The 27,502-nt window shown below is 40.2% G+C and overlaps 1 protein-coding gene across 1 annotated transcript in view; it reads right to left on the bottom strand.

Annotated features, from left to right (window-relative positions):
* Positions 1-16,854: 16,854 nt before the first annotated feature.
* The window catches only part of GUCY2F (guanylate cyclase 2F, retinal), an 86,836-nt gene continuing 76,188 nt past the window's right edge, over positions 16,855-27,502 (bottom strand). The window contains exons 15-18 of the mRNA XM_021678327.1: positions 26,004-26,102; positions 22,993-23,087; positions 17,028-17,116; positions 16,855-16,942 (exon numbers count right to left, since the gene is read on the bottom strand). Coding sequence (XP_021534002.1) covers positions 16,855-16,942; positions 17,028-17,116; positions 22,993-23,087; positions 26,004-26,102 — 371 coding nt within the window. The remainder of the gene's footprint in view (positions 16,943-17,027; positions 17,117-22,992; positions 23,088-26,003; positions 26,103-27,502) is intronic.

The raw sequence follows: 27,502 nt of genomic DNA, 5'->3' as shown, positions 1-27,502 counted from the left end.
AAGTTGATATTTGAGCAGACACCTGAAAAAAGGGAAAGGGCAGATTATGTGAAGGCGAAGTATTCCAGGCAGAGGGAATAGCATGTGCCATGGCAAAGACTAAGGCAAGAAATATACATAGTGTGTTTGAGGAACAGTAAGGAGGTCAGTGCATATTTTATGACATCCACAGACATCCTACTGTATATGAAAGCAGACAACACTCTTACACCCTAGTCTGTTACTCATGCTCTCAGAATTTGGGTGGGTTTATGGGTAATATGACTCAGGGAGCAACTCAGTCAAGGCAGAGCTGAGCTCTCCAGAGTAGAGCTCAACTCAGTGGCATCATCAATCAAGAACCAAAACTGACTACACTACATCTGTATCAATTCAATTCAAATTTAATATTAAGATTATTTTGAAGTTCTGTGTTAGTTTTGGCTAAATCACTTTAGAAAATGCACAACATCAGTTCCAGTTTGAATCAATTCAGTATATGTTAAGAAAACAACAACACACTTTTTAAAAGTTTTTATTTAAATTCCAATTACTTAACATACAGTGTTATATTAATTTCAGGTGTACAGTATAGTAATTTACACTTTCACTCATCACCCTCTGCTCATCACAAGTGCACTCTTTAATCCCCATCACCTATTTAACCCACTCCCCCCACCCACCTGCCTTATGGTAACCATCATTTCATTCTCCATAGTTAAGAATCTGTTTCTTGGTTTGCCTCTCTCTCTCTCTCTCTCCTTTTTTCCCTTTGCTCATTTGTTTTGTTTCTTAAATTCCACATATGAATAAAATCACATGATATTTGTCTTTCTCTGACTGACCTAATCTCACTTAGCAGAATACTCTCTAGCTTCATCCACATTGTTGCAAATGGCAAGATTTCATTCCTTTTGATGGCTGAGTAATATTCCATATATATATATATACCACATCTTCCTTATCCATTCTTCAGTCGATGGACACTTGGGCTGTTTCCATAGTTCGGCTATTGTAGATAATGCTGTTATAAACACTGGGATGCATGTATCCCTTTAAACTAGTGGGGGTTTTTTTGGTTTTTTTTGTTTTTTAAAGATTTTATTTATTTATTTGGGAGTGAGCGAGAGAGAAACAGCATGAGAGGGGAGAGGGTCAGAGGGAGAAGCAGGCTCCCCACTGAGCTGGGAGCCCGATGTGGGACTCGATCCCAGGACTCCGGGATCATGACCTGAGCCGAAGGCAGTCGCTTAACCAACTGAGCCACCCAGGCTCCCCTAAACTAGTGTTTTTATATTCTTTGGGTAAATACCTATTAATGTTGAATCATAGGGTAGTTCTAATTTTAACTTTTTGAGGAACCTCCATACTCTTTTCTGGAGTGGCTGCACCAGTTTGCATTCCCACCAACAGTGTAAGAGGGTTCCCCTTTCTCCCTTTCCTCAACAACACTTGTTGTTTCTTGTGTTGTTGATTTTAGCCATTCTGACAGTTGTGAGGTAATATGTCATTATAGTTTTGTATTTCCCTGATAATTAGTGATGTTGAGCATCTTTTCATGTGTCTATTGGCCATCTGTACATCTTTGGAAAAATGTCTATTGATGTCTTCTGCCCATTTTGTAATTGGATTATTCATTTTTGGGATGTTGAGTTGTATAAATTCTTTATATGTTTTGGATATTAACCCTTTATCAGATATGGCATTTGCAAATATCTTCTCCTATTCTGTAGGTTGCCTTTTAGTTTTGTTGATTGTTTCCCTTGCTGTGCAGAAGCTTTTTATTTTGATGAAGTCCCAGTAGTTTATTTTTGCTTTTGTTTCCTTTGCCTCAGGAGACATATCTAGTAAGAAGTTGCTATGGCTGATATCAAAGAGGTTCCTGCCTGTGTTCTCCTCTAAGATTTTGATGGTTTCAGGTCTCACATTTAGGTCATTAATCCGTTTTGAATTTATTTGTGTGTTTGGTGTAAGAAAGTGGCCCAATTGCATTCTTTTGCATGAACAACACACTTTGGTTCAGATTACAGTTCAGTGAGAATATTTGGCTTCAGTTGGTGAAGTGTGGCTTAGTAAATAGGTGTGGCTAGTCCTAGGATTTGGTTTTTTATTTGGTTCCATCCAAATTCCAGTATTCAATATCCATCAGAGGTCCCTTCTGTAAGCAGAGGTAGGGCTTCTTGAAGCATTGATGGTGTCGGTGATATGAAAGTGTTTTTTATTGTTTGTTTGTTTTTCAAGATTTTAAAGTAATCTTTACACCCAACATGGAGCTCGAACTCACAACCCCAAGATCAAGAGTTGCATGCTCCAATGACTGAGCAAGCCAGGAGACCCTATATGAAAGTTTTGTTGTTTTTTTTTTTAAATGGTTCAGTAGCTGGAGTGGAGGGGGGTGGGAGGGATAGGGTGGCTGGGTGATGGACACTGGGGAGGGTATGTGCTATGGTGAGTGTTGTGAATTGTGTAAGACTGACGAATCACAGACCTGTACCTCTGAAACAAATAATACATTATATGTTAATAAAAAAATACGAAAAAATAAATAAAAAATAAAAGACCATCTGAAAGAAAAAAAATGGTTCAATAAATAGTTTTTCCTATGTCAAATGTTTTGAAATAAAACCTCTAAGAGGCTGGAACTTTGGTTAACAGCAACGTGATTTAATGGTTTGTGTTTGCGTATTTCATTTCACATTTTGAGGAAACTTATTTCCACTTATCTGGCCAGACAAAACCCAGGGAGCACACACTCTGACTCTGGTTGCTGACTATGCTTGTCCCCCACCCTTCTGGGTTCTCCAGTATCTGCTTCGTCCATTAAGTGTCTGTTGAACCAAGCCTCAAAGCTAGGAAACTGTTCCCTCAAGTGGGAAAAAAATTCCCAGAATTCAGAATTCCAAATAGTCCAGTGCCTTGCAAAGTCTATAGTGAAAATGTTATTTTGGTCTCCTTGGATAATTTCACATCATGTGAGTATAGTAGAATGTGAATGGGCTTTGGAACCAGGATGAACTGGTTTTGATTCTGCTTGCCACTTACCATGTTTGTGGCCTTGGGTAATATGCTTAACCCCTGAGCTTCACTTTGTTCATTTGTGAATTGGGGTTAATAATAGTACCTGTCTCCCAGGACTGTTGTGAGGACCAGAAGAGATCATGTGTGTACAGTTTCTAGCACATAGTAGGTACACAGTGATAGTGCTAATGACAATAATGAGATTTTCTGCCAAAAGCAATAGATTAGCAATTCCTGGATTTGAAAATGTTGTTAACTGGCTCTTCAGAAAACTAATGGTGCCTGGAATTAATAGCCACAGTTGATGTTTACTCCAAGGATGATCAGCTAAAAAGGAAGTGAGTCTTAAAAATTCTACAGTGACTTGATTTCTCATAAACAGACACCCAAGATCATTTCAGCACCCCTATCACAAACAAAAATCCACTTTGGAGACCACTTATTTGGTTTGCTTCTTCTGCGGATCTGATTAAAAGGGTTTTGCCAGATTTCTTTGCCATATTTGTCAACCTTACCTTGACTCCTTGGTTCAGAAATGGATTGGAAGAGAAGCAGAAAAGAAACTCCAACTATTATGCATCTGGCGCTATCTCTTTGACTGTAATAAAAAATGACTGGAGAAACTTCCAAGCACATGCCCAGGATTGCCAGGCTATATGAATACCCAGCTGGTGTCACAGGATATAGATTAACCAATGAGTTACTTTAATGAGGAAGACTTTGGACAGGCTCTAGAAGACAGCTTATTCCAAATTGTTCTATTGTAGTCAGGTAGGTGGATGGTATATCAGTCCTCTGGGCAATAGTCTGTTTCACTGGTTAGCATTCAATATATTAAAGTGTCCTTTGGAAGCTGAGCTTATCTCTATGCCACTGCCCAGAGAGAGGAACAGGGAGGACAGGTCAGAATTGCAATTCCACTGAACTTAATGTCACCACTGCCTATAACTGACTTTGAATAAATTCAATTCTCTTTTTCCCAAAATAGAGAATACCACTCTAGCGAGTGTCATAAATAAGTGAATTAGCACTCACTGGCATAAGTACAAGATAGAATTCTGAAATCAGTAAACTTAATATCATGAAAGCATTATTTTAAGAAGTTAGTCCGAAAAACTGTTACCTAGAAGATATGGCAGCTCTAGTAGATTCTCGATCTGGTTGTAACTTTTCACAGTCAGAAGATTTAGGTCAGAGGATTTGGAAACTAACCAGTCGATACGTGATCCTAAACTGATCCATAGATTGATAATTTCAAATCTTTCTCCCATGGGGGACAAGAAAGCTGAATAAATATATTATTCACATAAGCATGGTTTACTTCCTTGTAAAGTCTAAAGACTAAGTCCATTTAGAAAGTATAAGTCAGGAAATTCTTAAGAGTGTAGACTAAATAATCAAAAGTTGAGGCCTTTCCTTTCTACTGATGTGATATAACTAACCAACTGAGCTCGTCCAAAAAATAGTTTGTGTAGCTTTTTCAGTCAGTGCCAAAGAGGAAGGGAGAAAATGCAAGATCATGGAGCAGGCTAGAAATTATATTGCCACATGAAGACCTAATTAATTACTAATGATTCATTGGCTTCATAATGGAAAGGGGTCAGAATATATTGAACTGAAGCACAAAAGTTATTATGGACACTTGGTGCCTTTTCAGTAGCAGATACTCTGCCGATAGCCAATGTTTAAATTTAATAGTAACTATGCACCCGAAACGGAAAAGAAGTTCTAGTCCCAGCTCTGCCACCTACCAGCTGTGCAAACTTGAAGAAGATAATTCTTCTCTGGGATTAGTTTCCCAGTCTGTGAAATAAGAAAGTTGAACTAAATGATATTTGAGGTCCCTTCCAGCTTTAAAATTCTATAAATCTATTTATTGGGAACAGAAAAAGGAATAAGAAGGTGCAAAAACTGTGTATTTGGGGTCCTGTAGGTGGGATATTTGGGTAGATGATAAAGAATGTATATTATAGTCGTCAACCATTAAGCTTGACCTGCATTTTTATCAATACATGAAAGAGCCTTTGCTAAGTTCTTAAAACATTATGCCAACACTGCTATGAATCACTGAGTTATTCTCATTGCTGTGTTTATGCCATCTACTACTCGCCGTATCTATAATCAGTGAAAATCCCATCTGGTGTCAAAATCCCATGACTTACATGAGATAGTAAGGTAGAATGAATACTGAAGTGACTGACTTTGTTAATCTGGGAGTAATCTTGAAGAGATCTAGAAATTTAGGCATACTAAATTTTGACTTTACCTTTTCTATAATACATAGAAGCTGGCATTTCTTTACTTCTACAGCTAGTATTAGGGCTATAAATGAGAGGATAAAAATGTTTTCTTCATGCCTTTAAAGTGCTTTCAATTCAATTTTCTATCTCTTAGCCAAAATTTTTGTTAATAAAAAGGACGGTATGATTGGTTACTGAAATATTTACACTTGCCTTTAGAATTTGGGGTTGGATTTTTGTTTCAAGAGGTATTCCTAATGCTTAGGGACTTCACACCACGAGCCAAATACTGAAGCTGCATTGCAAAGGACAGGTAAAGAAAGCACTGGGAAGTTTAGCCAGCCCCTCTTTGCTCTCTCTGTGTGTTGAAGATAGCATCTTTCAGAATGATGTATAGACCTAGTTCAAGAGGGGCTTCAGCCCTTCCACCAGGCTTGCTGCCTTTTCTAACCACATCAACCAGGAGGTTTTTGCTATATCTAACTACTGTTTCCAAATATTTTTGTTTCCAACTTTTGTGGGAAAGCCTATTTTATAAGTTGGAGCAGAAAAGAAGAGAAATTGGGTTAATAACAAAAAGGAGTGAAATTGAGTGATTCTGGTAATTCATCTGTCCATAGTGAAGAACTGACTAAACCCATATCATGGTGTGATGGGGTGAAAATTATTAATGTGTATATGTTAAACCCAACTTTCTCCTCTATCAAAGAGAGGTTGGCTTTTGTTTTCTCAGATTTTTACCACTCAACCTCTTCCTTCTGTGTTTGGCAAACTGATTTTTGGCCTTATATAATGAAGAATCAAGAAGAGAAAGAGCAAGAATACATGAGAGGCAGGTGGGAAGTATTTAGGCTGAATTCTAAGTCAATATACATAATAAAGTGCTTGGAGCAAGGGTGATATTGAGAAAACAGAATTGTTCTGCCTGGAGGTCCTGGAAAAGTTGGAGGGGGTGATGAGTTGAAGAGAGAGACACTAGAGACCTGTGGAATATGATGGAAAAAAAACAGGAGAGAAAGTAGGATTTCAATGAGTTTTTCTGAATCCCCTTCATGGTTTTTGATTAGTGCAAGGATATGAATTATTTTTAAATTACTTTTGGTAGCTAGACTATGCCTTTGACCAAGACACTACTCTGACACTGGTCAACAAGGGTCCTTACTCCATAAAAGTTCCATTAATTTCATAAAATCATCTTTCTCTGAGGTTGAATGCCTTACCCCTGTAGATATGCAATGACACTTCATAGCAGATCTGACAAATTGGTTTTTCCCAGTAGCTAACCATCAAAGCCCTCCCTGAGGCTTAGGCCCTGGTGAGATGCAGTCTGATGGCAATAATACTATCCCTCATCCCTGACATTTGGTTAGAAATTTTAACTTTCTCCAGTGCTTTGACATCAATTTTCTCTTCGTCCATCTTCACGGCATCCCTATGAGGTAGGTAGGACCAGAATGCATATCTCTACTGTCCTTTGCCAGCAAGTAACTGGAAGAGACCACAAATCCTTAGACTCCTAATCTCTATTTTTTTTATATGTTCCCCCGATAATTCAACAAAAAATTGTCTGTGATCCAAAGGATAACTTGATACAGGAGATACTTGAGAGCAGATAAGGATCATGTTAACTGTCCATTCTTCTAGGTTTTCTGTGCCAGGTCTCTATATTAAGCCAGATCAACAGAAAGCAATTTACCTTAACCATAATATCTTAGCTTTTTAAGGGAAAAAGACTCCTACTGGCTTAAGATGTGACATTTTACAGCCGTTTTTTTTTAGGGGGAAGCAAAGACATTTCCACTTGAAGATTATATCTATATCTTTTGTAAAACCACATTGTCCATTATAATAAACACTACTTATTATATAAGGAATTACATGATAAATTCCTCCTAGAATTCAGTGGCAGGGGAAAAAGTCTGTCTAGGCAGATGAACTCATAGTCATTTTACTTTTTTACTTGACAGAGAACGATGTGACTCAATTTTGTTGTTTTCCTCCCTTTCTACCTTAACTGCCAAGAAACTCAAGAGTAAAATTTAGTGGTCAAAAACAGTGATTTATCATGAGGCTATCTAAAGCTTCTAATTCTGCCTCTCATTACTACTTGTCTGCTTTTAATTTGAATTGATCTGTTTTCATGTGTTCTTAACATTTGAATACTGCTTTAGTCTATTTTAAGGAGGCATGTTAGAAAATTAAGAACCAAAGACTCAAGTGGGAAGGAATATCAAAAGACCATTTATCCCAATCCTTCATACAATGCTAGAAATATCATCTACTCTTCCTCATGACCATTCAGCCTCTGTCTGAATACCCCCAATAACAGAGAGCTCACTGGGCTCCTGGGTGGCTCAGTTGGTTAAGCGACTGCCTTCGGCTCAGGTCATGATCCCGGAGTCCTGGGATCGAGTCCCACATCGGGCTCCCGGCTCAGCGGGGAGCCTGCTTCTCCCTCTGACCCTCTCCCCTCTCATGCTGTTTCTCTCTTGCTCACTCTCTAATAAATAAATAAATAAATAAATAAATAAATAATTTTTAAAAATAAATAAATAAATAAACTCCAGAGAGCTCACTATCTTTGAGACCCATACATTCCTTTTTGGACATTTCTGATTACTAGAAAGTTTTTCCTTATGTTGACTTTTGCCTCCAGCTTCCATCACTTGATTCAGATTCTATCTCTTGAGGCCCCATAAAACAAAGCAAAACCCTGCTCCCCATCTTATTTTTTCACATATATCAAGAGAGCTATCATGGCCCCCCTTAGTCCTTTAGTCTCTACCTCTCTTGGCTAAATATTATAATTCCTAAAATTGGTTCCCCTCAATGTTTCAAGGGAAAACCATAGTAAACAATAACTGGATTCTTTTCAATGCATGAATCATCAAAAACACAAGAAATAACAAGTGTTGGTGAAGATGTGAAGAATAAGAAACTCACGCACTACTGGTGAGGATGCAAATTGATGCAGTCACTGTGGAAAACAGTATGGAGGTTCCTCAAAAAAATTAAAAAATAGAATTCAGTTCATGAATGGGGAACATTTTTGCTATCAGAGGTTAGTAACCATCAAGAAAAAATAGCTAACCAACAATGGTATAATAAAAATGTGACTTGGGGTGCCTGGGTGGCTCAGTCGTTAAGCGTCTGCCTTCGGCTCAGGTCATGATCCCAGGGTCCTGGGATCGAGCCCCACATCGGGCTCCCTGCTCGGCGGGAAGCCTGCTTCTCCCTCTCCCACTCGCCCTGCTTGTGTTCCCTCTCTCGCTGTGTCTCTCTCTGTCAAATAAATAAAATCTTTAAAAAAAAAAAATGTGACTTAATTTATCTCTGGAATTTTATGAGGGGAATATGAAAACACTACTGCTTTTCAGGTTAGAAGGAATATATTTAACCTCAACTTAATAAACATGACAAATACAAAATATACTTTTAAAATAATAGTTAACTAAATTGTATAAATATATCATTTTACATATCTAGAAATAGAGATAGAAAAGGGTAATAGGAGATAAACAGCTGTATAGGAAGAAAAACATTAAAGTAAAAAGGGAAAAGAGATAAAAATGTGCAGAGAAAAGTACACAGAGAGGCATAGAAACATTCATTTATTTATTTAGCAAATATTTATTGAGTGCCTTTTATATGTGTCAGGCACTGTGCAGAGTACGAAGATGACTCAAACATGATTCCTGTCCTCAAGAGGCTGTAACATTTACTATTTTCTCTAGATCAGAATATAAGAGAGACAAGTACGCAAACAGCTATATAAAACAAGTATTATATAAACATTAAAGAAGTATAGGTAAAATTATTATAGAAATTCAGAAATAGTGACATATCACTACAGAGAAAAGGAAGGCTTTATGGAGGAAGTAATATTTGACTAGACTTTCAAGGATGGGTTGAATTTAGGCCTGTGGTGGTGGGAAGCAGGGGAGAAATTTTAGATAGAAGGAAAAGCATGAATAAAGGCATGGAATCAGAAAAGGTCAGGGAAAGAGCAAGTAATAGGTTTGGGCTAGAGCATTAACTGTAAGAGGAAGGATAGAGAAAGTTAGATTGGAACTTCACTAAGGAATTTATAAAAATGTAAAAACAGTAAAATTTTTGGAACAAGACCTGAACTTTAATCCCAGAAAAGTACACTGAAATACAGACAGAGGTACACACAGAGGGAAAAAGTTACTTCTCTGGAGTAACATAACCACCTTATGACACTCTTTTGGAATACTATCATTATAAACCATGAAAGTAATGCTGTATTTTCAAATTATAGGCATAAATGAGGATATTCCATGTTAATGTTTGTCCTATGGGACAGTAAGTAACTAAGTCAACCCAAATCTGACAATGGGGCAGGTTCTACAGACTCACAACTATCCCAACGAATTTACTCTGACTTTAGGTTGCTCCTGGCCCAAGAAGGAATACCCAAAAGAACAATCCTGTCTTGCTTCTTAACCACACTGCCACTTGTAAAGAACATAGCTCCATCAGCTAGCCCCCTAGAGGGCTCCCAGCAATTGCATTGCTTTTCCTTTGATCTCTCACTCCAGGAAGGCATGGTCATGAGAGGTTCACCTGGGACTATTCCCCATGATGGGCTCAATCACCCCTGAAGCAGCCGAAGTCAGTGAGCACAGGAGCTAAGTCCCTCTTTGGCTAGCCTATACTCACTGGGTACACAACTATGCCCACAACTCAGATTTCATGGTTCTGGAGGATAAAGGTTGTGTCAAAAATAGTAATCTGAATTAGTTCTTATCTTGCTTTGAAGTTCGTGGGCTTAGTTCTCCTCCGACATCCCTCACTATATACTAGAGCTATTATTTGGATGATGGGCACAGTGAAAATATTCCTAAGATGTCCTCTGAAGTCAGGCCCCCTCTCAGATATTTTTGAGGCTAATTCTGTAAATGGGACTAAGGCCATGTACTATAAACTACAAGTGAATCCATAGGGTTGGGAAGAATTGGAGGTTTGCTTTCCATACACTTGGGACAAATCAACTTAGGAATATTTATGGCTATGGATAAGATCCTGTCTGCATGGTAGAGGTGATTTAGGAATCTGCAATCTTTTCTCTCTCTCTCTCTCTCTGGACTGTTATGTCAGTACAGTCACCTAGCTCAAAACACTCTCAACCAAAGTATTCCTGCCAAGCTTGTGCCCATATACATGGTTAGAGGTCTTATCCCAGGTTCTCTAAAAGAAGTGTTCCCAAGGTCAAGGGTTGTCCTTGATAACTGAGATCTCTTTTTGACCTTGGTAAGAGCAGTTCCTCTTCTACCAACTAGATGGTGACCATAAAAATATGACTTCTCTTCTCTGGACCCCAATATCCTTTTTTACATCTCAACAGGGTTGATGATCTCCAAGGCCCTTCCAACTCTATGATTCTATGTGCATATTTATCTGCTTGGAGTTAGGTCACCTTTGAAAAATTCTTCATGGCTCCTGGAGCCACTCTAATTTGCAGTAAGCCAAAGTGAGAATATAGATTAATGGTCACCTCTATTCTCAGTGCCTCCTTGAAAAAGATCCACTATTGCTTGCCTACAGCAAATTCAAATGGGAAAAGAGGTGAGATAGCAGGGTTTTTACAAACAACTCCAGAGAAACCCAAGCAACACACAAACAACAAATATATCATGTATTTTTTAAGGTAACTTGTGTTTGTGTCTGTGGTCTACCTATCAATTATCTTGACCTGAAAAGATGGCACGGACCAGAAAAGGGGTAAGAGAGAGAGTTTCCACTATTTTAATGGGCTAGAAGCAACCAACCAGATGGAAAATGTGCTTGATTAGGTCAACCAGCTTTAACTGGAGAACAGGTTAAAATAAAATGGTCAATCTACTGTGGCCTTTCATCTCATTAATACTTACTTGATTCAACTAAGTTTTTAAGTTACATCCAATTGTCTGATGTCACCAAATTTAAGTTACATCCAAATGTCTCATGCACCCCGTGCATGAAGTATTACTATTTGGCTGTTTGCCACCTCCCACTCCTTGCAAGTTGATTCCACTTGGATTAAGGATAAGAATGTGATGAGATGAGTAGATTGGTAATAAAGCTGTTTATACTAAGTCTAAGACAAGGTAGACAGAATGGGAGTCCTTGGAACAACACTTTTCGGGAGAGTATCTTTATGTAGCAAACCGAGTTAGAGCTCTCTGATGAGGTATAGCCATCTGCTCTCTCCTCCTGCTTAGCTATGCCAAGAGAAATAAGGAACGAGTGGATCACTGAGAGCTGTCCACATTCTAAGCAGATTCAGCCTCTACCACCAAAAACATGAGTAACGTGGCGAGCAATAAAATGAAAGTAAAACGGGCTAATTTGAGAATCAGCTGACTTAAGGTATTATTTGGCTGAGTGCGTGTTTTAATAACATGCAATAATGTATGAAGTGAGCCCAAACAAGGATAAAATAGAATAAAGGATCTAAAAGGAATCTGAGCAATTTAAATTTCCTATAAACCTTTCTGTGTTTTCTCAATTTTCTATAACGAACCTGCATTGCCATTGAGATCAGTAAGAAAAAAATCTAAAGGACTTAAATGATGTCCCATGGGATGACCATTTTGTAAAGTTACATTGTAAAGTACAGTAAACCTCAAATAAGCAGAACCTAACTTGCAATTCATTAGCATTTGGCTTTCTTTTTCTAATAATCTATTTTGAGAAGAGACAAATCACAGGGAAACACACAAATATAAGAGAGGTGATGAAACAAATTCAAATCTGTTTGAAAACATTATTCAAATTGTTTTCTAAATATTTTGTTTTGTACAAGGAATATAAGCTAGAAAAGAACTGTGATAAAAAATCATTTTGGTCCCTCTTAACCACCAACTCAAGACACTGCACTAGCAACAGGTGAAGAGAGAAATAATCAGTTGTATATAAGAAGTAGGCTTTACCCCACGATGGTTCATGGGAGTAGAGAGTGTTTTTCTTCTCCACAGATAATTAAAATGCTAAGCAAATTAAAGAGAGCTTAGTTTTGGTCAATGCAGAAGGCCTTAATGAAAAAGAATACAAGAAAGAATAGACTGGTTTTAGATAGGGGTTCATGACAGAATCAAGCAAAGGAAGACGTGATCATGCACAAGACAGGATTAGTAGGCTATAAAAGGTGGGTTTGGTTGACATGCTGGACTTGAGAAATACCAAAGAGGGAAATAAGGGATAGGATCAGACACAGAGCTAATGGATCCTCCTCAGTGGGTCTTGTTGCTCAATATTTTGCAGGCCTAGCCCTGGGGCTATAGTTCCTGCACTAAAGGACCGGACTAGGTTTGGGAGAATCCTGATCCATGGAGCCTATAGCTGCAGCCCCATCCCCCTCCCTTGCCCTCAATGATCCTTCCAATTCATAATAGAGGGCAGTGCCTACCTCCTCCAGGAGAAGTGAAAGCCTCTGTTTTGAGTTGGTATCTTTCTTGGAAACTTCCCTTAGCCCTTGCCTCTCTAGAATTCTTTTTTTTTTTTTTTTTTTTTGCCTCTATAGAATTCTTAAAAGCTCAGCTTTTGACTGAGACCTAGCCACAAGTAGAGGATGATATTTCATGTCTCCTTCTCCTCTGCCATGTCTAGAAAAAGGAATTAGAAACTCTGATCAAGGAAGCTGAAAGGCAACGTCAGCCTCTTCTGCATCCTCTTGAACAGCTTTAGCATAGTAAATAGACTACCTGAGGCTGAGAGAGGTTAAGCTTCTGTGAAGAGTCCGAGGGTGTTTGTGTTTTGACTGAAAGTGGAGGGGAAACTGCCAGGAAGAGCTTTTGACTTTAAGCTTAGATTCAGGGTGAGTTGATAATGGAAAAATTAAATATGAGTGAGAAAGGTATCAAATTATACACTAGGTATTTCTTTTTTAAAAAAGGCTTGTTCTAAAAGAATTAACTGCTTTACTGGCTGATATGTTTGGGTTCAGCTGTTTTAATAAAGAGATTATTTTTTATAATAAAAGGGAGGAAAACCTTGCTTAACTATTTTAAACATGCCTGTGACTTAAGTCTTATTGCTTTGGTCCATGTGACTGTGGCAAGCCACTGCCAATAACCCCTTGAAAGTAGAATCTGGAAAACTAAAAGCACAAAGTAAAAACAAATGTTCAAAGGGATTTATTTTAGGGGCCAGGGTAGGGGCTTGAAAGGCAGAGTGGGCAGGAGAAGGGAGAAAAAGAATAAAACCTAAAGGGAATTGCTCAATTCAATCCACTACTTCTGTATCTTTTACCCTGACAATATCTCTTACATCTCTTCCGTCATGTTCAGAATTTATAACCCTGAGGCCCAGTGAGCTACTCACCTATCTAGCGAGGACAATTCAATTATGTTGCTTAGATTCTCCTTACTTAGACAGGAAAAGAGACCATGACAGTTGTGGAAAGATTTTGAATAATAAGCAATAAGAAAACAAAGGAACTTCTTAGCCTTCAATTATCCAAACAACACAATTAACCAGACTCTTCTCCTCCCCCCTATTCCCTACGCATTCCAGTCAACTGAGGTCACAGTGGACTGGGATTCAGATGTATGTTTGCTGGAAGTTTTTTTTCCTGGCACTAATCTCATAGTATCTGAGTTATAAATTATACTCATTAAATACTTTCTAGAGATTCAAACGAAATGAAAAAGAAAACAAAGTGCCTCCTACTTTTTCTGTGAAAATAGAGACCTTCTTATCTTAGTCCAAGTTGGGCCTGTTATTTTGGAATGACTAAACTTGGAGGTGGTTCTCTACCCTTCCTTAGAGTTCACATCCATTGCAGTTTACATTCAAATGGCCTTTTTGGTGATAGCTGTGTAAAGAACAAAACTTATGAAAGTTACTTCCCAGGGGCCCCCTTACACTAGAATTAGGCTCGAATAACCCCGCAGACTGGTCATCCTCAGAGGTACAGTCATTCACTAATTTCTTGCCCAAGCAGAACAATTTGTTGAACTGGAGTGAGCTTTTCCATTGCCTCACCAATAGAAGATTCCAATCTCACAGCCATTCACTCCTGGGGGCGGAGAAAGAGAACAGAGTAAGTATACCTTCTCCATCCTAGGCCTTTCACAGGATTTCAATATGAATGACTCCAAGCCACACAATGCCACTCTACATGAAAAGCTTGCAAATTGCTAAACTTTCCTGGATCACTGAACAAATAAACATTATATTTGTCAGGTTTGCATTAGATGTTGCTATTTATAAGGGTTTTTACAAATTTAAGAAAAAAGGGGGCATGTTAATATATAAGTAATCCTCAACTTACTAATGAGATGTGTCCTAAACATTTATAAGTCAATGATTCGGAACTTGGAATGCCTTGCTCCATAGAAACTGTGTTATATATATGTAGTGGTCAGGTTTCTAGGCCAGTCCACAAAGGCTGATTTAACCCACATGGAGCAGTTATATTAGAGCTCTGGCAGAGGTCCTAGGTCCTGAGAGCAGAAGGAAAAGCATGCTTTCTTCCCATTCTTTGTGTCCAAAGAAAACCCAGAGCAAAGGTTTAAAAGTGGGGGAATCTGGGGCGCCTGGGTGGCTCAGTCGTTAAGCGTCTGCCTTCGGCTCAGGTCATGATCCCAGGGTCCTGGGATCGAGCCCCGCATCGGGCTCCCTGCTCCGCGGGAAGCCTGCTTCTCCCTCTCCTAGTCCCCCTGCTTGTATTCCCTCTCTCGCTGTGTCTCTCTCTGTCAAATAAATAAATAAAATCTTTAAAAAAAAAAAAAAAAAAAGTGGGGGAATCTATAAACTGACTTTCCCACTCCCATACTTGTTTTCACCCTTCTCCCATCTCCCAGGGATCCATTGCTCTTGTGTTGTCTGAAGACCTCCACTATGACCTTCGATTCTCCATAACTGCCAAACTTCCTCATTTCTCCTGGTCCCAACCAAAATGAAATTTCCAGGTGCTCCTGAACATCTAGCTCAGTTCACCTTCACTCTGATATGAGAAATTAATCACCCCTTCCTCTCCAAAAGGTATATCTATGATTGAAAGGCTCATCAACCCCAAATAGCCCAGTTGGTGAAATTCTAGGGCAAGTAACTAGATGAAGTGATACCTTTAGAAAGGTTTGAAAAGTGGTAGATATTTGGGGACATGAGGAAGGAGCTACTAGGGAGACAGCAGGGCCCTGCTTGAGAGGCAGCCACAACAGTCAGTTCACCAAAGCTGTGCCCCTTTCACAGCTTCTTTCTTTCCTCCCGGTCTGACCCCAGAGTACACAACCAGTGATGGTGAGTCAGCTGCAGTGTCTTCTATAAGCTCCAACACATTCTTAGGAACGGATAGGTTCTTGCACAGTGCCTACAATGCCTAGGCCACCCCACCAAAGGGAAAACCCTTCAAGAGCTTCCAAGACCTTTCTTGCTGTGAGAGAAAGAGAGACAGAGAAAGAGACGGACTGTGTGTCTATGTGTGTCTGTGTGTTTCCTTCCCCATGGGAAAAAACGCTCCTGGAAATTAGATGAATGTGTGTCCCAGCTGCTTAATCTGCTTGTATTGACCAATAGGAAAAAAACAGAGCTAGGCCCCAGGTGGAAGGATGGCAGAGGGTGGTAAAGGGGGCTTCAGGGGAGACACATGTTCAGTACTGAAGCCTTTCTGAAGCATAAATAGTATGATTTACAGAGGGTACCTGTGATAGCTGCAGAAATGAAGATACCCTGGTTTTCCTTAGGAAAGAACCAGTCATAGAGAGCTGACAAAGTTAAACAGAGGTTAATGGGAAAACAGGAAGTATGTGGATGCGTTTGGTAGTTGCTGCTAGAATTGTGATTATTCTGAAACAAGGGAGCAGGAATGTGTGGAGATACCTTAATGTTTACTTCAGAATCTTGTGATTTCTAAGTATATGTAGAGGGAGCTATAGGTCTTAGGGTCAAAGTCTCCATAAAAGAGAAAATAAGAAAGCAAGATAGAGAAGAGATACTGAGAGGAGCCCCAGAAGGCAATGGATTCCTCAGAGATAAATATATGGGGAGAGTTCTTGATAATTAGGCTGTTGTTGCTGCTTCAGAATCATACCATTCTAGTAGGAGTAGGAGCAATGGGGGAAATTGTCCTGAATTCAAGCCAGGCAGTCAAGGAGTAAACAGTCTTATTTTGGTTGGCAATGCCAACCTCAGAAGGGATCAAGCAGTGCCTCCAGAGGAAATGACATAATATCCCCTCAAAGATGGTCTTGCCAATGGATCCTGGGAAAAGGGGGTCATCATAATATTGCTGTATTGCTTAGATAGATGTGAATCTCCAAAGATGTGAAGTGGCTCATCATGTGGTCCAGGTTCTTGACAATGAAACAGACAGGTGCTCCTGTCTGATAACTAGATGACATGGCCAGCCTTGTTAACATTCAAATGTGTTATCAGTGCAGGAGGCAAGGGTCTCTCAGGCCAGGGTAGCTGACCTCCCTCAGATGCAGCTCGCTCTGCAACTGGCCTCCCCACAAGGTTTTTGCTCAACTCAGTGGAGCTTGGAAATTCACCAACTTCATCACACTCTGCCAATAGAGCGTAGGCTGAGACTGTCACCCATTGCCAAAGGGAGCCCCAGCTTTGAAAATTTGGCAAACTCCTGTGCTCTGTTTTCCTGCTGGCCATTACCTTATGGCTTGTTTCTCACCAGCTGCCTTTCTGCTTTTCTTCTTTGGAAGGCTGCAATCTCCACTGGTTGTAAGCCATGGCCCACTTGCCTGTGGGGCAGGAGAGACACAAAAATAGTGAAGACAGTGGAGCAGACTAGGGCATAGGAAGACTCTAAGTGTGAACTCTACTTACCCATCTTTGCCCTCTGGTGGGGGCTGAGGAAGGGGCTTCGTGAAGCCTTTTTTTCCAACCAGCCAGAAGGTCTCTTCTGTGCCTTTGCCCTTATTATAGAAAATACAGAAAATCTTAAATGTGCTATAACCAATTTTCCCAAAGATGTGCTTCTGATCAATGGGGTATAAGCATTCAGTCTGGCTCAGAAATTGCCTCTGCTTTCCCCTTATCACCACTCCCTGGAGTCTTCCTTCCTACACAGCTTCCTTGCTATATATACCTGTGCCTCAGGCAAGCTCCATAAGCTGACACAGCAGGCAGATGAAAAGTGAACACCATTTGGGGGAACCTGGGTGGCTCAGTCAGTTAAGTGTCCAACTCTTGATTTTGGCTTAGGTCATGATCTCAGGGTCATGAGATCAAGCCCCGCCTTGGGCTCCACGCTGAGCATGGAGCCTGCTTAAGATTCTCTCTTTCCCCTTCTCCCTCTGCCTCTCCACCCTCTCTAAAAAAAAGAAAAGAAAAAGAAAAGTGAACACCATTTGAAGCTGTCATCCAGATGTTTTGTCTACCCATTGCCACACAGCTCCATCACTGGGAACATGTTGTTGTTTGGCTTCATAGTAACCAAACATCTGGATGCTGAATTCAAGATTTTGTTTGTCATTTTTGCCCTGATCTTTTGGCCTTAGGCATCCCATTGTCTTTCCTGTCTAGAGTAGATACATTCAGAGTCTACCTCCCCCAAATACTCACCATCCAAAGGCTCTCACAAAACCCAAAAATTGGAATAGTAATGGAAAGCAAGCTGTGCAGGCCAGGGCATCCTGGCTGCTTAGAGAGGTCTACATTTCTGCAGTGTTCTTTTCTTCCTGCCAAGGGATTCTTACAGGTAGAGAGAGACCCCAGGGAGGCCTCCATCTACAGCCCAGTTCCTTGGTTGTCAAGAACCATGGGTATGAGAAGAGAAAGGGAGTGTAAACTCCAGCTGGTCACCCCAGAGCCTAAGTGATGACCTCAGAGGAGCCAAGTTTTCTGTCTCTGCTTTGCCCTCCCCTTTTTCTAATAAACCCTCCTCTCAATGTGTTTCACTCTCCTCCTTTCAACTGTCTTTCATCTGTTCTTTCATTTCCTCCAATCCATAAGGGAAAAAAATGTGTTTACTAAGACTGAGAAAAGTAATGGGATGTGTTTCCAACTCATTAATCTGAAATATGGTCTCACTCTTGGCTGATCTCATTTGGAACAGTTCTAAATTGTTTAACTTAGAAATTCCAATTAGGTTGTCCCCCCTTTAAATATCAAATCCATTGTTCTCTATTTTACATAACATATATTCTTCCCTTAACAATAATGACAACAACCATAATAATAATAATAAGCACATTTAATGGAAGACTCTCAAATCATTTTGCAGATACTTGGTTCAAGGCTCTGAACAAGCCCACTATAGGCAAGTAGGAAGAGAATACCACAACAGTCCAATCTTCACTAGCTGGCAACCAACTCACTCTAAACCTCAAATAATTGGACTGTTTGGAGCCACTCTGTTTTCAGAAGAAGTGAACAACTTTAAAATATACTCATATCCCTCATTCTTACATTTATTCTACCCTCACTGTACCAGGTGTGGAAAAACAGAAATGGCTCTGTCCTTCAGGAACTCACAGTGCAGTTAAATAAAAACACTGTCAGGCCATGTTTTGGGCTCTAAATACAAGCCCAAATCTTCTGCCTCCTAAGCTCTTTTCCTCACAGTACCTAGTGCAGTGTCTCATACAGAACAGTTGCTCAGTAGATAGACTGTTCCATTCACTGGAAAACTCAACCCTTGAGCACTTGGAATACTCAGGTGTCAATGGACCTCACTTTGCTAAAACGTACTCTTAAAGCTCAAACTTGAGGATCCCAACCCCCAGGCATATTTGGCTGTTTGTCTTGAGATCTAGAGGCTATCAGGATAGTGTGCCAATCCCCAAGAGAGATTTGTGGATGCCAGGATTGTCCAGATATTTGGGTGAGTCCTGGGACACACACTGGTATGCCAAAACTAATGGTTGCAAAAGAGAATGGGAGTGTTATGGACTCAGGCAAGCTTCCAAATCAAAGAGTATGCAGGGGAGCCCCAGGGACTCTCTGAGGTTTTGGCGCCCATCCAGGAGAATTCTTAGAATCCTAGCTCTCTGTTTACCCACCCTATTTCCAAAATTCTGCAAAAGAGAGAGAAAGGGAGGGAACAAGCTGCAACAACTAAAATCTAAAGCACACCCTTGACTTGTTATCAATCCCTAGGCAGTCCCAGAGACAACCCCCCCCCCCCCCACCAAATAACAGCATCTTCCTTTGGCCTGACACTTTTAAGACACTTTGGCATCTCCTGTCTTTTTTAATTCTCACAAAAACTCTGGAAGGTGCGTTTATTATTAACGTCATTCTGCAAATAGGGACACTGAGTTTCATGGAAATTAAATGACTTGTCAATAAGCAGGCATAGCTGGAACTTGAACCCAATTTTACTGAACTCCAAGTTTTATTTATTTTCTTTTTACTACGACTTAGCTATTTTTATTGAGGTATAACTGACATACAGCATTATATTAGTTTCAGCTGTACAATATAATGATTTGATATGTATATATATTGTAAAATGCTCATCATAATAAGTCTAGTTAACATCTTAGACTCCAAATTTTAAATGCTCTTCCTTCTATACCACATAATTTTTCCAACACACTGGAGTCAAGGGACAGGTCTAGAGGCCAAAAAGCAACTGTTGGGAATTTTATAGTTTGTGATTAATGAGCTTCCTGATAATCACAGGTCAGAAGAGGACTCTATGTGAAGAAATGGAAGCACAGAGAGGATAAAGTTACTTGTCCAATGTCACACATTGAGTCATTGATGGGATGAGAATTACAGACCAGACCTTCTGACCTTCATGACTCTGCCAATACAACCTCATTACTTCTTTTTTTTTCTTAGAGAGAGAGGTGGGGAGGGGCAGGAGGAGAGGGAGAGAGAGAGAGAGAGAGAATCTTAAGCAGGCTCCATGCCCAGCACAGAGACTGATGCAGGGCTCCATCTCACAACCCCGAGATCATGACCTGAGCCAAAATCAAGAGTCAGACGCTTAACCAACTGAGCCACCCAGGTGCCCCCAACCTCATTACTTCTTAGCTCAATTGCTGGTATGTGTGTGTGTGCACATGTGTGTGCACATGCTTACTCATGTGCAAACTTGTGTATGTGAGTGTTAGGAGTTGACGATAGGGGTGGAAGAGGTTGGGGAAAAAAGAGAAATCACAAATAAAACAGGACTACTGCTTAGGGGCCTGAGAATCAAATACTATTTAGCCCCAGAATTCAGAGACAAGGTCACAAGTGTCCACCTCTGGCAAGGACATAAACTGGCTGAGAACAACCATTTAGGAAAGTCTTCTCAGAATGTAAATCTACCTAAGAGGCCCTAGTAAATACAACTGATAAGCCTCAAAATATACAAAGTCTCAGCAAGAAGCTTCGAACTTGTCAGTAAAACAGTAACTAAAATAGGATTCATGTAAGAGAAGAGGTAATAAGATGACTTATCACCAGGCTATTAGGAGAGCAATATTGAAAAGGGCAGAATTGGCCAGTTAAGCACTGATGATTTGTTGCCAGTAGAGTACAAAAGGGGGTTGGAGTGGGCAGGACAACTCCCCAGAGAGGCTGAGCTTGTCATCTCTAATGAGTCCTCCTCCAATCTACCTCAGCTTCCTCAGTTTGATGTCTTTCTTTGTAAACCCCACCCACCTAATTACTCAACTGCACTATGTTCTCTTCTCTCACCCAACCCAATCCACACTTTTGATTCCCACTAGGGGAAACAACTTAAAGTGTCATCACCCCAATGAAGGAGATGGAATGGGAAAAGAGTGTTGTTACTGGATCTAATCCTTGAGCCCAAGAGAAGAGGCTCTGATGAAGGAATTTCAAATATCAGCCAGCTTGAAGGAGAGGATGTTTTCAACCATCGTCTTGGCCATCACACCTGGCAGGCTATCAAATGTGGTCCTTCTGACCCATGTACTAAAGCGATTCTTGCTTTCCAACAACACAGAGTGAATGAGGGATGGAAATGTTGAATCAGAATTTCTGAAGTGTACTGGTGATATGGTCTTATTGGGGATATATTGCATGCCCCCAAAGAACAAGGAATCTCCTGTCCCCCAGTCCTTACTATGTAATGTCCAATACCTGCCTCTAGTCAGGGGCAGGGGTACAGAGGCAGAAAGGATCTCCCATTTTCTCCCTTCCTTCTTTGGTACTTCTTATTCTCTTCTTCATATTGCCCCTTCCTTTCCCCTGGGGCCCCCTCTCTTCTCTCTCAGTATCTCCCTCTCCATCAGGAAGCCTCTACCACCTCAATAAGCATGGCCTGACGTGGCCTTAGGGGAAGCCTCTCCCTGCTTCTTCCTCCAACTTGCTGTAGCAGGTTCCCAAATTCCCTGGGGTAAGGGAAATTGTGAAGCTGCAAAGGGCCCTTTTGAAGTAGTCCTGCTTTTGTACTCAAAACACCCAAAGATATAATGCTTCCTGACTGGAATGTGGGGGGCAGTAAAAACCATGGGGTAGGGGCATATTTTCCTTTTCAGTTTCAAAAGTGTCACCTCTTTAGCTCTTCAGCTTTTAAATGATGGAATCTGTGCCCAGCAATACAGACAGGAAAGTGCCTCAGGAAATAAAGCCACCTTTGTCCTCCTCTGCTAAGAAATGTCAATATATAGAGGGATCACAAAAGCCTTGAGTGATGTGATTCACTGTTCAAGTAATTTTGCCACTCCTATCATCTCACTGAGTTCTCTGCAGAGGTGGGAAAGGAACCTCTGTCCCCTCATAAATGACTCATCCCATCTGCTAGAAGATATTAGGATCTATTGGAAGAGACAAACCAGAATTAGCCAGAAAAGTAACTGATCAACCAGAATCAAGCCTTCCAACCTTTAACTTCTGAAATCCTTTTACACGTAAATTGCCACCATTTGAGGAAGGCTTGTTAATGACAGGAACAAATTGTGCATCACTCAGTACCTGGGTTTTGCTTTGCCCAAGTATAATCACTGAGAAAATAATTTTCATGCACAATGGTACCATAGAAAGGGTACTGAGTGGGAAGACAGACTTCCTGGGTTTGGGCCTGATTCTGCCATCAATTGACTGCGTGACCCTTACCAAGTTACTTCACCTCTCTGGGCTTTGGTTTTTCGTCTAAAAATGAAGAAGTTAGATGATTAGCTCTCTAGAGTATCTTACAAATGGGGAAGTCAGGGGCTCTGGGGTTATCCAGAGGAAGATGAAAAGAATCCAGTGGAGATGGCAAAAAAGAAAGAAAGAAAAGGGAAAATTATCCTAATCCTGAATCCTAGATCAAGGGATAGTCCTAGCAGAAAGAAAAGGTGCTACAAAATGTTTGTCTTTCACAGGAACTGACTTTATTCCTCCTGGTCCTTTGGGGAAGACATAAAGCCTCTCTGTAAATGGAAGGGGGTCAATGGTGTGGATGAAAAATTAGAAATGTGGCCACTGAGCAGGCAAATGGAAAACCCAAACTCACTAATACTTTAGTTTATTGAATCATGTCTGGAACTGCCAAAGAGTAAACAAAATGGAAGTTAGAAGATCTAAATAAATAATAGTGCAGCTCATTGAAAACCCAAATTCTGGGCAATCCTTTGAGAAAGATGCGGCTCATAGTCTGAAAAATTCAGAAGGAGTTCTAACAATCCTCCTCACTGTGGCCATATTTTAAGGAGAAGAAAATCAAAGCAAAAAGGAACAATCTCTTGGGAACCACAAATAGGGCTGGAAATTCTGCCCAAATTATAGCTCTAAGTCTCAGACATCCAGGTAAACTCTTTCAGCAGACCATGACCTCTCCAGAAGCAGGTGTGTCCAAGTGGTTTGATTTAAAAAAAACAAAAACAAAGACAAAAGGACATTATACCCTGAGCTCTGTCGTTCCTCGAAGCTCCACTTCATAGCCTTCACTCAGAGCTCGAAGAATTGTCACGGTGCTGTGACTGACATGAATGCGGTAAGCTGTAAAAGAAAGACAGACATGACTTTGGATCCTTCCAGGTAAAATCAATGAGAAAATATTAATATAATAAATGCCCCCCACTCCTAAATGAATAAGACCCTAAGAAAAGTCCCTGAGAGAGAGCTTCAGTTAGGGTTTCACAGGAGGAGGAATGGGGAGTGGTGGCCTTCCTCACCAGGCCCAAATAAGGTGTTAGTTATAGCACCTATCAGCCTCCTAGACACTATCTCAGATGAAAGGCCATGCAATAGAAAGGTGTTAATTTAACTCGACTGTGATTGAGAAACTGGCTACCACTACTGTGCTCTCAGCTGAAATGGGACCTCCTCAGAGGGAAGTTAGGTTTCAGCAGCTTCTTCTACAGGCTGCTGCTAAAGCAGAGCTCCCAAGGTCTACCTATCCTACTTAAGAGACAACAGGGTGTCTTTTTACATAGACATCCATACAACTATCTTCCAATATTGCTGCACTTAAAATAGAACGTCAATAAAAAATGTCCCAAGACCTCGGTCAACATTCTGTGGCAACTGTACATTTATAGCTTTCCTTTGGGTGGATGCATCTAGATACACACACGAATGTGTTATTTTCCAACTAGTGAGCCCAACCTGGGATAAGAGTGTTACATGGAGAACTACGACTAAAAATTTTATGTAGAAACTAAGTGTAATTCTTTGGTGAAGAACAATCATTTATTATTAACTCAGGCAGAATCCTTGACTTTCTTGAAAACGGTTATCCTATGAAGTAAGACCTGTTCAAGTTGAGTCTTAAATAAAAGTCCAAGACTTATTCCCACACACTTGAGAAAATAATTCTTTTAGAAGCTGAGAACAATCTAAGTAGGAAGGCATAGGCTGGAAAGAACTGCAAGAAATTTCTGCTATGTGTTCTTATAATACTTTCACATAATAACATAATAACTTTCCTTCCAGCTCAGTACTGTTGTTTGTATCTTCCTCACTAAGTCATGGTCACCCAAAACCTCTGCTCAAAAAGGGTTCCTAAAAGCCACCTGCTCATCTAGGTGCCCCTTGCCAGCTCTGCGTATGCCATTTTAGCATCTGGTTGTCAGTCATAATCCTACTAGTGGGGAACACAGGTCAAAAGAGAGAGATAGCTCATTCCAACGAGCACCCAGGTATGTGGCAAGGGGAATCACTCCAGGACTGGGTCACTAGTTACTTCCATTCCAGAATCAGTGAATTCAACTGGGCATAATGGGGATATTTAGGAAATTAATTTTTAATAGACCTCTGACTTGTCCTAGTCTCATATCCATCATGAGGCTACCTCTTTACAAATCTTCAATCAGGTGTGGAGCTTAATGCTCTATTTTGGTCACAGTCATTAGTTTCCAGAAAAGCACACTAACCAGCTCCTTTAGTGCTGAGACCACATGTGTCTGCTTCTTTGTATCCCTCACAATGCATTCCTTGCATAGTCAGTGCTTAATAAACACCTGCTGTGTATGATTCACTCCATTTTCTTCTTCCTAACTCATCACTGGACAAGGTGCTGCCTAAATCTGAAAATTCAATTTCTGCTCTCAGCTCTATATTTCCAATGTGAAATGAGTGGAGTTTCCCCGGTGCAGACCAGAATATGACTTCAGTCTTCTACAAGCTTACATCAGTCCAGAGTGCTGTGCCAAATCTGCATTGCGGTTCCATGATCAATTTCACTTCATCTTGGGTTGCACTTCAAGAACAAAGTCATATGCATGCAGCGGTTCCTGGATGACTACTTCCATGGCTTCTGCCATGTCTGTGGAGTTTGAAGACTTTCCCAGATGTCAGAAAATTTATTCTGACAACAGCTTCTAAGTTCCGTGCTGCCTCCTTAATCATGGCTTCACAGGCTAGATTGACTAAGACTGGACCCATTGTGCAAGCCTGTTTCTGCACATGAGTGATGAGGAGTGGGGTCAGATAGGGCACCACCCACTGTGATGTAGGCCACCATATCATCAGAGACTAGTTTGCGTAGACTGCTGGAGTTTGGGAAGAGCTTGTCTTGCCTAGTAGCTGTCAAAACCAGGGCTGCTAAGAGCTTAAGTGTTTTTTTTAAATAGAAAACCCATGAAAACTGTATATAGAACTTATTATCGTTTTCTATGCTTTCCTATATTAGCATAAACAAATTGCTTTGCTCAACCATGATAAAGGGAAAGACATGTTGTGATTCTGACATCACCTTAGTAGTGGCCGTAAATAACCAATAAAGAGATGCCGGCAACAGACAGATGGCATAAAGATTTGTACAGTTTTATTCTCAAAGAAGGCGAGGGGGAAGAAATGGTATCTTTGACACCACGCCTGTTTTGATAAAAACTAAAGATTTTATATACAGGCAAATTGGAATTGACTATTTCAAATTTCCAAGCTCCTTAGGTTGAGGGACTATTGCTAGCTAAATTCAAGGGGGCTATTTGATAAAACCAGAACTCCTAGGATCCTAACAAGTTCAGAGAGAGGACTAGAGCAGCAAACAGCAGTTGGGTGGGAGGCAGCTGATTCTGGGTGTGTCTCCACAAACTAAATGAAAAACTAAAAATGCCAGTCCCTTACTTTTTCTTTTTTCAACATGACTTCCCCACCAGGCTGGCCAATTTTTTTCTGTACCCAAGGGACATTTTTAGTTGTTTTGATCAAATTGACTGACTTTTTCAGTGTCACTTAGCTTACAGCTTCATTTCTAGGACAAGAAAGGTACATGTTTAATCCAATATCACCCCCTACTGGCTTGCCATTAGAGACCAGGAAATCTGTGTATAAAATCTTATTCTTCTCAAATTATTTTTTATTTAAAAAAAAAAATTAAAACATCAGGTATCCTGCTCTTCTTCCCCCTCTTGAAAATCACTTTTCCAACAGTAGGAGGTTACCATCCCATCCCATCATTTAGGTACTCACGTAAGCCTGTTGATTCCATCCGAGAAGCTGTGTTCACAGTGTCTCCAAACAGGCAGTATCTGGGCATGGTGAGGCCCACCACTCCAGCAACAACTGGCCCTGTAGAGTAGCAGTCAGTTGGGGTTATAGTCAACAGGTATACATCCAATGCTAATAGAGGAACACTGCCAAGGGAAGGAATGTAGCTGCATAAAAGAACAAAGTTGCTACCAAATAGTTCTGGGAATCTGACGGAAGTCCTACAATGAGTAATAAACTCTTTGCCCTACAAGAAAGCAAGTTTATAATGATGCAGACATGACTACACTTCTGATTTACACTCTTGTTCCAAGTCACAGTTACACCCAAGATACTTATATCTGTCAACAGGGACAAATAAGCATAAAAGCCAAACCAGAAAGGCCCAGGTAGGGACTCAGGATCCAAGCATGTTTGTTGTAATAAAAAAAAAAAAATGTGACCCTTTCTTATGTCTTAGGGTAGGAAGGAGGGATCTCATGGGGCTATTTATTTCCCAAGAGAATTATTGCTAAGACAATTGGAAAATCTGAAAAGAAGTAGAATTGACTTTCAATCATTTGTGTTAGGGGCATGGACAAGCAGCATATATAGATAAGAATATATTCTATTTGCCCTTAGAATGTGTTTTGTTCTTACATTTTAATATGGCCATGTTAGGTGTTCAGACAGTGAACATTACTTGATAAAACTTCAGCAACCATACTGAAAACCTAATTCAGGAGTATCTAAAAAGTTCTCCACCCTTACTTTTCTGGCCTCTGCTCTCTTTCTATTTAAAATTGTTCAGCATTATGTTTTTGCTATTTCCTGAGTTAAAGAAAGTAATTAAGGGCACCTGGGTGGCTCAGTCAGTTAAGCGTCTGCCTTCAACTCAGGTCATGATCCCAGGGTCCTGGGATTGAGTCCCATGTCAGGCTCCCTGCTCAGTGGGGAATCTACTTCTCTGTCTCCTTCTGCCCCTCCCCCTTGTTCGTGAGCACTCTCTCTCTCTCTCTTTCTCAAATAAATAAAATCTTTCAAAAAAAGAAAGTTAATTGTTTTTGTTTCAAAAAGTTCTTTATTTAATTTATAAGGATAAAAATAAGTAAGAACTACAAAACTTATGTTTTTCATTTTAATTCACTTCTCACCATTCATATGCATTCATTGAGTACTGAGCTAGGCACCAAGGGGAATAAAAAAGAAGTGTAACACATGGTCTCAGTTCTTTAGGAGTTTATAGTCTAATTAAAGAGAAGAGACTACTAAACAGGAAGTAATTAAGCAACAACCCAAGACAAAGTATGGTTGAGGTAAGATAAATGGTATAGAAGTGGGACTGGAAGTCAGCATACAAGTGGTAGTTAAATCATAGACATGAATGAGAGGAGAGTATGTAAGGGGAGAAAAACAGTGGGTGAAAGCCAGAACCTTGGGGAATATCAATATTTAAGGGACAAAGACAGAAGAGATTATCAGACAATGGTAGAAAATGAAAG

Source organism: Neomonachus schauinslandi, chromosome X (assembly GCF_002201575.2).
Source record: "Neomonachus schauinslandi chromosome X, ASM220157v2, whole genome shotgun sequence".
NCBI classification, from domain to species: Eukaryota; Metazoa; Chordata; class Mammalia; order Carnivora; family Phocidae; genus Neomonachus; species Neomonachus schauinslandi.
Note: the sequence above shows the minus strand (reverse complement) of the source record. Positions and strands in the feature narration are given on the sequence as shown.